At 37.2% G+C, this 10,963-nt stretch overlaps 1 protein-coding gene across 1 annotated transcript in view; it reads left to right on the top strand.

The window, feature by feature from the left end:
- Window positions 1-10,053, top strand: part of MUC2 (mucin 2, oligomeric mucus/gel-forming) — a 75,301-nt gene extending 65,248 nt beyond the window's left edge. Inside the window, exons 32-44 of the mRNA XM_042815066.1 lie at window positions 469-647; window positions 2,741-2,810; window positions 3,127-3,227; window positions 3,401-3,432; window positions 3,584-3,761; window positions 4,404-4,508; window positions 5,080-5,120; window positions 5,761-5,883; window positions 6,305-6,403; window positions 7,005-7,133; window positions 7,737-7,776; window positions 8,065-8,194; window positions 9,557-10,053. Of these exons, the coding sequence (XP_042671000.1) occupies window positions 469-647; window positions 2,741-2,810; window positions 3,127-3,227; window positions 3,401-3,432; window positions 3,584-3,761; window positions 4,404-4,508; window positions 5,080-5,120; window positions 5,761-5,883; window positions 6,305-6,403; window positions 7,005-7,133; window positions 7,737-7,776; window positions 8,065-8,194; window positions 9,557-9,809 (1,480 nt within the window). The 3' untranslated portion in view covers window positions 9,810-10,053. The remainder of the gene's footprint in view (window positions 1-468; window positions 648-2,740; window positions 2,811-3,126; window positions 3,228-3,400; window positions 3,433-3,583; window positions 3,762-4,403; window positions 4,509-5,079; window positions 5,121-5,760; window positions 5,884-6,304; window positions 6,404-7,004; window positions 7,134-7,736; window positions 7,777-8,064; window positions 8,195-9,556) is intronic.
- The last annotated feature ends 910 nt before the right edge of the window (window positions 10,054-10,963 follow it).

The following is a 10,963-nucleotide window of genomic DNA, read 5'->3' as shown; positions in this document are numbered from 1 at the left end:
CCATTTTAAGATGTCATCCTTTGCTGACAGATTTTACTCACAACCCTCTGGCTGCTACACTAGCCTTGATGCTCTTACATTCTTTTGTGCTGCCTTCCACCCTGGTTGAGTGGTCTTTGTCCATGTTCTCTGAGCAGCAAAGAGACCAACTGAAAAAAAATCTTAGTTTTTTGAACCTAGTGTCAGAATTAAAAAGTGAAAACTAGCTAATGACTATACTTCATAATATTCATGTAGCTTCTGGAGTGAAAATATTGGTGCATGGGTGTATTGTAGATGAGAGGAGAATATTGTAAAATACGTTGGAAGGTTGCAGTCTAGTCAGATGCTCTTAGTGGAAATCTGTCAATAATAATCCTGGTTCACATCTCCTGAAGTGTCACTTTTACCACAATATAACATGCTTAGCACATTGGAGAAATCATGTATAATTCAGTAACTAATAATGATGTACTTTTCTATTTTTAGTGTGTTTGAGAAGTGCCATGCAGTTGTTAAGCCTGATAAGTACTACGCAGCTTGTGTTTTTGATAGCTGTATGCTTCCCGACTTAGACCTGGAATGCTCAAGTCTGCAGATCTATGCAGCTGTCTGTGCCGATCAAAATGTCTGCATTGACTGGAGAAGTCATACCAACGGTGTTTGCTGTAAGTATTTGGCCATTTATCTTGAACTGTTAAGGGAATCTTGTATTGAACTTTTATTTCAGCTATTTCAGTTTAAACCACAGGAAGCTGGTGCTAGCAGCAACAGTAGCTGCTGATGCTTGCAGGGTGCCTGGAGGGCATCTGAGGAGCTTTCCAAGTCACTGCCCTCCTTGGGCTGTGTGTGTGGAGGGGCTGGCTGGCACACAGCAGGTCTAAGGAGAGGGCCAAGTGAGAGTATGGGAGTGCTGGCTGCCCCAGCTATCAGTTCACAGGGATCTGCATAGAACCAGCCACTATGGAGCTCCAGCAACCAAGGCTTTCCAACAACGAATGGCATCTTTTGGGATGTATGTCTTCTTATTGAACTGTTATGCAAATAGGAAATGCATAGGCAGTGAAACTGATGTCATGTGTCCTGGGAAGAATACAGGGACAGTGTCTGGATGGAATCAGGAAAGCTAACGGATAATTAGAGCTGAATTTAGCAAGGAATGTGAAAAATGATAAGATGGGCTTCTACAGGTATTGCTAGTCAGAAAAGCCTCACTTTTCTCTGGTAATCATCCTTGCCACATATCTCAAGTCCAGACAAGCAGGGACTGGGTTATCAAAGTCCTTCCCATTGTGATAGAAGAGCAGATGTGAGACCGTCTGATGAACTGGAACATACACAAGTCCATGAGACCTGACAAAGAGTATCCCAAAGGGAACTCGCTGATGGAGCTGCTAACCCACACCATCAGATTTGAAAAGTCATGGTAGTTAGGAAAAGGACCAATGCTAATCGATGGCATCGATAGTGGGATTGAGTGCACCCTCAGTAAGTTTGCAGGTGATACCAAGGGAGTGATGCAGTTGATATGCCATCCAGATAGACCCTAACCTGCTTAAGATGTGGGCCCATGAAATCTACTGAGGCCAAGTGCAATGTCCTGTACCTGGGTCAGAACAAAATTGTCAATATCACTACAGACTAGGTGATGGAATTCTGCACCTGCAGTACTGTGTCCAGTCCTGGAGTGCTTGTATGTGAAAGATATGGGTGTGGTAGAGTGCATCCGAGGAAAGTTGCAAAAATGATCAGAGGGTTGGAGCACCTCTTTTGTGTAGAGAGTCTGAGAGAACTGGGGTTGTTCAGCCAGAAGAAGAAGGCAGTGGGGAGACCTTATTGCAGCCTTTCAATAAATAAAGACAGTGAATAAGAAAGATGGGGAAAGAGTTTCTACCAACGCCTGTAGTAACACAATAATTGGCAAGAATAAAAGGCACAGTAATTTTAAACTGAAAGAGGGTAGCTGTAGATTGTATACAGTGTATAGACTGTATAGAGTGTATAGAGTGTAAAGAGGGAAGAAATGTTTAATGATTAGTATGGTGAGATAGTGGATCAGGCTACCCAGAAAAGTTGTGGTTGCACTATCGTTGAAAGTGGTCAAAGCTGTGTTTAACAGGACAGTGTCATCTAGTGAAAAACGTACCTGCCCATGTCAGGGAATTGGACTACATAATCTTAACGAGTCCCTCCAACCCAAACCATTCTATAATAATGCCTTAATGATAGGTTATATTTCTTTCTGAGCAATTAAGACATGAATAAATCACACCTATAAATAATTTCTTCAAGTTATTTTCAGGTGTATTTTTAACAATAGAAGTAATAAATGAGCCTGCAAAAATACACATCCATTTACTGTGTCTGAAAGATCTGTATTAGTAGATATGTCTCTTTTTTTCACACAGTCAACTGTGTATTTTGCAGATATTGGCAGATGACTCATTTATTTAGTGTAATCAAAAGAGAATGGGAGGGTAGGAATACATGTCCCTTTAAGAACTTATACAAAAGAGATCTCAATTATGACAAAATTGTAATCAAGATGTAGTTTCCTGGCTTTATCTCCTTGAATGTAAACAATGGTGCTGTGTGGTAAAATTGCTTGAGTCTGATATCTATTTAACCTCTTTGCTTCTTAAGGTTGTCAAGCGTACATAGGAAAATGAGTACTTAATGTTTAATTCCTTGCCATAAGGTCATGAGAACTTTGTATGATATTCTTATTGAGCTCTTCCTCTTTTTTATTCTCCCATTCCAGCTTATGAATGTTCCAAACATAAGGAATATAGAGCATGTGGTCCTATTCAAGAGACAACCTGCAAATCAAGGTAAAGAATTCCTCCACTTTTAGTTACATCTCATACAAGTGTTCAGCCATATTTGAAGCATATGTTGCTGAGAGAAATCAACCAACCTCCTGTCACTGACTATTTCATTTGTTACCACTATTCTCTTGATCCTGAATGCAGATGCCTGTACTTTTTATGTTGTTCAACTAAACCAAATGCAAACAATGGCAACTTCTAAATCTCAGAAGTACAAATTATTTGCACCTGTATTTTCAGTTAATAGTTATTCAGCTTAACCTTCCTCTGTATGCCTGTGATAGTAAAGGTTTTCCTCTGAACATTTTGTCTCATGCAGTACACATAATGAAACTTCAGTTAAACAAGTGGAAGGCTGTTTCTGTCCTAATGGTACAATGCTGTATGACTCTGGTGTGGATGTCTGTGTAAATACCTGTGGTGAGTTTTACTACTTCAGTTGGGTACTTATTTGTTTCCTCTTTATTTTGTTCTGATGCATTCAACATAGATCTGACTGTATGTGGTATTCATACACTGTATTCATACAACATATAGTGAAGATGTCTACTGCTATTTGAGTAGTAATCAAATTTATTTTGATATTCTCACAGGCTGTGTTGGATTGGATCTGATACCAAGAGAGGTATGCTGCCATTTGCTTTTGTATTTCAAGGCGAGGTTGGGTATGGGGAGAAGAAAGTAGCCTGGTGCAGTTTTGTGGTTCCCCAGCTTTTCATTGCTGTTTTCATTGTTGTTCTTTATGCAATCATTCACTTTATTTTCTTTAATGACAGTTTGGAGAAAAGTTTATAGTAGACTGCCAGGACTGTGTTTGCCTGGAAGGTGGAAATGGCATTGTATGTGAACCTCACACATGTCCTGAACAAAATATCAGGAGTTGTTCTGGGAAAGGCTTCTATGAAGTCACTGAAGTCAACTCTGAAGATTCCTGCTGCCCCATTGTCACTTGCAGTGAGTTAATGCTTTTGTTTCTAGTCTTTCTCTATTCTTTAGGAACAGAAAGGAAAAGAGCTTAGGTAAGCGTTGAAGACATGAAGTAGGGAGCCAAGAAATATGTTTTCTTAAATCTGTTTGTCCAATGTTAAATAAAATTAAAAAAATAAATAAATAGTGAATTTAATAATGCTGTGACACAACATGGAATTTTCTGTTCTGGGATTCAACTTAACTGCATCTACAGTTCTTGAATTTAGAATCAGATTTTTTTTCAAGTAAAATTCAGTCGGATTGCAGAATTCTCTGTGGCTGTATGGTTTTCATTTTGCAACAATTGCCTACACTCTTGGAGAGAGAGTAGTGTAATTGTCACCCACGATTTCTTAGCAAAGAGTTGTGATACTTTTCTTACACTTGGTAATTATGTACTAGGGAAAAAAAAAAAAGAGTGTAGTTCCCCATCCAGTGCCGGATGCCTGGATTCACTAGGAAAAATGCATCTTCCATGTGTAATTTGTTTCTTTGGGGAGGGTCTGGAATATTTATTAGCAAGGAAATATTGCTTAAATGGGGATTCTGAGAGATACCTTTTCTTACCTGTGATTTAATGTAATTTCTGGGTTATTCCTTTTTTTTTTTTTTTTTTTTTTTTTCCAGAATGCAACACAAGTTTGTGCACAACTGAACCCCTCAAGTGTACGCAGGGATTTGAAGTTCAGTCTTATATTCCCAGTGATGAGTGCTGTCCTGTATACCAGTGTGGTAAGTCCTTTGGAAATGTGTTTTAAATGATTAGCATTATATATTATGTAATTTAGTATTAGATTTAATGAGACTGCATGCAGTACCCTAATGAAAGCAGTCAGATTCCATGAATTGGTTACTATTAACTTTTTTTTAGTAATATTGTGGTATTACAACTGTGTAATTAGAGTTCAACTGAAGTTTTTCCTGCTTGTAGGTGCCTGTAGAAACTGCTATAGAATTAACGGAGATTGTGATCTCAGCTTAACCTAGCAAAATGTCCTTGTTAATGCATCTAGGAGAAGATAGATTGTTGATAATTGATACAAGGAACTTCTTGTAACTGTTACATGGACATTATTGGCTAGGAACTGGACTATGTGAATTGGATTAAAGGTTCCTCCCTTGTTGCTCATTAAGTATTTGTTCTTTTACTTTATGTACACCACATCTGCTACCAGAAATGTGGAATAACCAATGTATTTGAACATGAGCGTTGCAATTCACTGTGGAAGAAATGAGTGTGACTAGAGTGGAGTAAGGACTTTTTTTCTCTGATGTAACTGCCTATCTCCTTTCTTGTTAACAGTTCCCAAGAATGTTTGTGTACATCAGAATGCTGAGTTCTTGGTAAGTTAAGACTATTTCAATAGCCTTCTGAGAATGCTTAAAAGACCATTCAGCATACTTTAACAGAAGTGCTATAAGGAAGTTTATCCAGCAATATTTTAGAAATTTTCAATTTTCTTCAGGGATTTTTCAGCTCAACAGTGTTTAAATATTTTTTGAAAAGGTTGCTGTGAATAGAGAGTTGTTTTTAAATGTCAGTATCAGAGCTAGATTTGGCTTTAGAGTGAAGTGTTTATGCATTTTAGAAAGTCAATCCATGCTTACTGTCAGTACTTCATTTCAATTTTAATTTTAATGCTTTCAGAAATTATTTGTAAAGAAAGATTACTCTGAGCAGACATAGATCCCTAATGATTTCTTTATGGTCTAGTAACTATTTTCTTACATGTGTTTATATGACTCCTTAGCTTTTAATACCTGAGTTTATCTTTGCTATATAGGAGTTCAATAAACACATATGAAGTTTAATTCAATATTATTTATACTGTCTTCATAAACAACTAGACGAATATATTTCCAGTGATGTTCATGATAAATTCCTATTCCATGGTTTGGTTTAGAGGTTTTTTGGGAAATAAAAAATGTCTGTTACATGCCATATCTCATTAATATATGAAACTTTGTTTCTTTAAATTTATAGCCTAATTCCTCAGTCTTTGTTGATAAGTGTCACAATTGCTTCTGCACTAATGAAGTTAACATCAGCACTCAACTGAATGTCATCTCCTGTGAACACATTCCATGCAACACACACTGTGAACCAGTAAGTGATGAATGTAAAACTAACAAAATTAACAAACATAATATCCATGTCCATAAAAAACATTGTGATCAATGAGTTGCATCTATTATGTATGGGGGGCAGAAAGTGAGAATCCAGCTACAGCATGGACACTGACTGTTCTTGAGCTATCTATTTTGTGTAGCTTGATAGTATAACCAACAGTTCACCTTGGGAGGATTAGCTAAGAAATGTCTGAAGCAGTGCACTTAATGGAATGATACTTAGTTTTTAGGCATACTTACCAAAGTCTTTAGTTTATTCCATCTGTAGCCTTTTAACCATTGTAACCATTCTAGAGTATGCTTCAAGGCATAAGCAATTCATGGGTTGGTATGTTTTCAATTATTTTTCCACAGTACATCTATCACTGCTGTTATTTCAATCTGATTTTACTATGTAGGGATATGAACTGAAACAAGTAGAAGGTGAATGTTGTGGAAAATGTGTGCAGACAAAGTGTATTATACATACATCACATGGTTCCAGTCTCGTATTGAATGTAAGTATGCTCTACATGTTACTTCTCTACCAAATTTGTGAATGTTCTTTTTTCAAAGATAAGGCTTTATGTAACTTCACATCTGAAATATCAACAACATACCTAAAGCAAAGACAATCTACAGTATCTTGGCCTGAAGGATTAATGAAATCAAATTTTCTGAAAGCCTTTTTGTGGAATGACAAGACAGTAATATCATGGAAAGGTTTTTGTATTGTTTGTTTATTTATTTATTTATTGGTGATTAGAAGCTTGAAATTTTCTCTATTATTTAGTTTCTGTATACTGAAGAAATGTTAGAAAAGCCTGTATATGAAATAATCTTATTGTCCCTATTTAGGTTTCCCTAAGCAAAATTCATAGGCATGAATGACTTTGCCAGTATTGTTAATGTACTTTAAGTGCTGTAAGTGCTGTTTTTTTCATGTAAAACTGAAGATTCTCTCCACTTGTGGCATACTGAAATGTACACAAAATTCTGTATTCAAAATTGCTGTTAACCTAACTGAGAAACAGTAAGAAAGTCATTTTCAGAGGAGAGAACCGTTTCATTCTGAGCTCCCTTCACCTTTTCCTGTTACATTTTGTATTTCACTTGCAGCCTGGAGAGTTTACAAATGATCCTTACAACAACTGCACCATTTACAGTTGTACAAATCTCCAGAACCAGCTTATCTCTTCCACATCTGAAATTATGTGTCCTGCATTCAATGAGGAGAGCTGCAAACCTGTAAGTACATATGGAAAACATACCCTCAATGCATAAATTGCTTCAGTTGAGTTCATTCACCTAATTAAACAATGTCTCATTGATTCTGATGATCATTCTCCAAAGTTTCTCTGTCCCAATGGCACAGATTTCTGCTTCATCTGTGTGCAGACCTACAGAGTGTATTAAATAAGACATGTGACTGAGAGTTTAAGATTCTTCTGTCAACTCTCTTAGTAGCCAAAAAAACTGGTCGTGTCTAAAAAAGAACCACGTTTTTTGAATGTCACAGAAATACAAGCTGTCCAGTCAGTAGGCAGAAACACCATGTACCATACAAATATAGAAGTCTCTGAGAAAATATTCTGTGATTTTTTTGAGTGGTTTGATGGTTATTGTAGACTTCCTTCAAAACTTCACCTGTATTTCTACAGTCCTCAGTAAAAATTGATAGATTTCAAGTCTTTTATAGACCATTTCATTTGTTTATTCCCATAAGTGCTAGAGTTTTAGCTAGTAATTTCTAGCCATTGAAAAATAGCTCTCCTCTTTTATTGAACTAAAAACGTCTTTAATACAGGTAAATAAAATAATACTATTTTTCCTGTCTTTTTTTGTTTTTAGGGAACTGTTACACTCTTACCTAATGGTTGTTGCAAAACCTGTAAGTATGTCGGTGTACCTGAATTAACAGTACAGAAAACGAATTTTCATCTTAAATCAGCCCATTTTATTATGCAGAGGCTGATATGTTTGTATTTACATAGATGCACCTGTGTTTATGTTTGTTACTCCAAGCATTCAGTGCCCAATCTGTATGGGAGGGTTTAAACTGAAGCAGAAAGACTTCTCAAGACAATTCTTCCAGTGCACTAGCAAAGCCAAGTGTACTGAACTTCAGGGAAAAAATGGAGCTATTTCACTGAAAGCATTTTCTGATCTTTTCCTTTAGGTGTACCTCTGGATAGCCCCACACCATGCTTTGTCCGTGAGAGAGAAGACTTTATTGTCTATAAGAACTGCCGTTCCCTGGAGAGAGTTGTCCTGACTGAATGTGAAGGAACATGTGGAACTTTTTCACTGTAAGTAAACTGATTGGACAATGAGATTTGAATTCTGCAACTGACATTGTTTATGTAAAAGGAACAAAAAATTGATGGACTACAGAGTAGCAGAAGACGAAAACTATCAACTCCCAAACTCAAGGGCACAAAATCATGAAATCTCTGACTCAGCAGTTGATTCACAACACAAAGCAGAAAAGGGTACTGGATTGCATTGGGATTAGGACAGCTATGGCAAGTTCCATTTATGTTAAGAGGTGACTCATCTTTCATTTGTGTCAGACTGTCTTGGACAGAAGTCACTGCAAGAGAATATGGATTGTTTCCCGTAATGTGAATGAGACCAGAGAGTAGCCAGTCTTGATATTCATAAGCTGAAAAGCTGCCTTTCAAGAGTTAGCATATAAACATATACATTAACATAGAAAATGAAATAGGCATGTATCTTTTCAAACATGCACAATTTTTATACAGTAAAGAATTGAGAAAACAAATGCCTTAGGAGTTGCACTGGTAATTTCATTGTATGTTACTCCCTGAAAATCTACAAGAAAGTGGCTAGTGTGACACACGATATCAAGCTATTAAAACACATCAGAATAATATAATTCTAGATTCCCAAATAAACTGTCACTTGCTGCCTGTTGCTGCATGTACCACTGGGTACCTTACATGAAAGAAAACTGGTTTTACTCTGAGATTGAACTCCAGTTAGCCAGATGGTTTTATTAGCATTTTCAAATACCTCACAGTCTTAGAGTCCTGCTGGAGCTGCCTCTGCATGCAAGCATAAGAAAAAGATGGCTCTTGACAGAGTTCATGGTGAAGTCTGATATTAACAGATTCTGCATGTCAGCATTGGTGATGGACAAAATGCTGCAAAAAAAAGACCCTACTGTGAGACAGCAACAGAAGGAGCTACTGGTTCTTGGAATACACACTTGGATTCATCTGATACAACTGTACCTCTTACAGCCGATTGATATGATGTCTTTATAGGTGGCATTGTAGCCACAAGGCTCAGCAGTTTTCTTTCTCAGCTCAGGGCTGCATCTGCCCTTAGTTGTTTGATCCAGCGTGTTTAAAATCTATCGTGCTGGGATGATGAGAAGAATATGAGGAAACTGAACTCCCAGAACTCATTGCATTTCTTTAGTAGGATCTAGACAATTTTTTTTTTTTACAAGAAAATCCCATCCAAATGCACAGAATTTTAAATGCATATTGTTATAACCACTGCCCTGTGGTTCAGGACAGTTCATCAGCCCCAAATATGGCTCTTTTGCATACAGAACAAAACTTCTTGCAGGAATTCTGCACTCTCTCCTTTGTATTCTGGTTTCTAGCACAAAATGATGTTCCCTTTCTCCATCTTAACAGGTACTCTGTTGAGGCCAGTTCTATGGAGCACAGTTGTTCCTGCTGCAAGGAAGTAGAAACTAGCACGAAGGAAGTGGAACTGCAGTGTCCCTCTGGGAAGTCAATTACACATAAATATGTGTATGTCGAAAGATGTGGCTGTCAGGACACTCAGTGCGTAGTCTCAGAATCTAGTGAGTCTCAAAGCACAGAAGAAAATGATGAGAGCACTCGAAATCACAGGAGAAGAGCCATCAGCTTAACATCAAAATGAAGCAGAAAAAAGCTAACAGCACTCAAGTAAAGGAACTATGCACCACTCTGATCTTCCTTGACAGTTTTTGAACTTAGCTTTTCCCCCTACTGTATCCTGTATGTTCTCTAGTTATTTTTAACAATGCTCTATTTATTTGTGTACAAAATTACACTGAACTTTCTTCCAAGTTGCATACCCCTCTGGATCATTTTATAATCAACTTATTTTCTCTGAATGATTAAAAAGCACATTTAAAAAACCATGGGTTTTGTGCTTATTCATATACCACCTAGATGAGCTTGAGTTTTAAAAGAGGAGGAAATTTTTTTTTGTTTTTTTTTTTGTTTTTTCAAGTCAGAGGAAGTTTGTTGATCTATTTCTCAAACTTTTGCAGTATCAATTTTGCATTTCACTAAAAACTGAACTATCAGAAGATCTTGCCTGGAGGATACTGTCTGGGGCCAAAAGTTGATTATGCCTGCTGAATCTGAAAAAGAATAATGCATCATAAAATGATTCAAGTGACTCGGAGAAACTTTCAATCAAGTTTGGCACCAGGTCTCATTTTAGCATTGTTAGAACAGTCTCAGTTCACCACAGTTTTCAAAAGATAGCAGTCCTTTGGCTTTGAGAATATGAACTCCGTTCACATTGTTTGAACTTTGAGAGATGAATAATTAGTGCTGTAGCAGGAGATCTTCAAATTTCAACTTTCACAAAAAAGATGCCCATATCTAGGCTTTCCCTACAGGAAATGGAGTGGCACAGCCATTTTCAACATTCATTCATCTCATACCAAAGGAGATATCCAAAGGAGATTAACTGAATTGCGTTCTGAAGTGCCTCTTTATCTGATCTCATTGCAAAGATAGCTGAAGGGCATTAGCTGAGAGCCAGAAGACTCTCCTGAAAACAGCTGAAGTACAATTAGAGTAACACATGCTTGCTGTGTGCAAACATTTTGTGTTATTTTTGCCTCTGTTGATAAGAATAGTTGTCTTAACTTTCTGAGAGCTAAAAGCAACTCTTCCTGTGCCATCAACTTGAATACATGCATTTTTGCTACCTGAAGTACTAGAGCTTTTGAGTCCATTCTATGCTGCTATGAGCCCTGCCAAATGCGTTACAGCTTGAAAGACAGAAACCAGTAGAGATGTACAGAAAGTAAAACA

Source organism: Centrocercus urophasianus, unplaced genomic scaffold, assembly GCF_019232065.1.
Source record: "Centrocercus urophasianus isolate 14NV4802_14NV808 unplaced genomic scaffold, USGS_Curo_1.0 seq_14, whole genome shotgun sequence".
Classification (NCBI taxonomy): Eukaryota; Metazoa; Chordata; class Aves; order Galliformes; family Phasianidae; genus Centrocercus; species Centrocercus urophasianus.
Note: the sequence above shows the minus strand (reverse complement) of the source record. Positions and strands in the feature narration are given on the sequence as shown.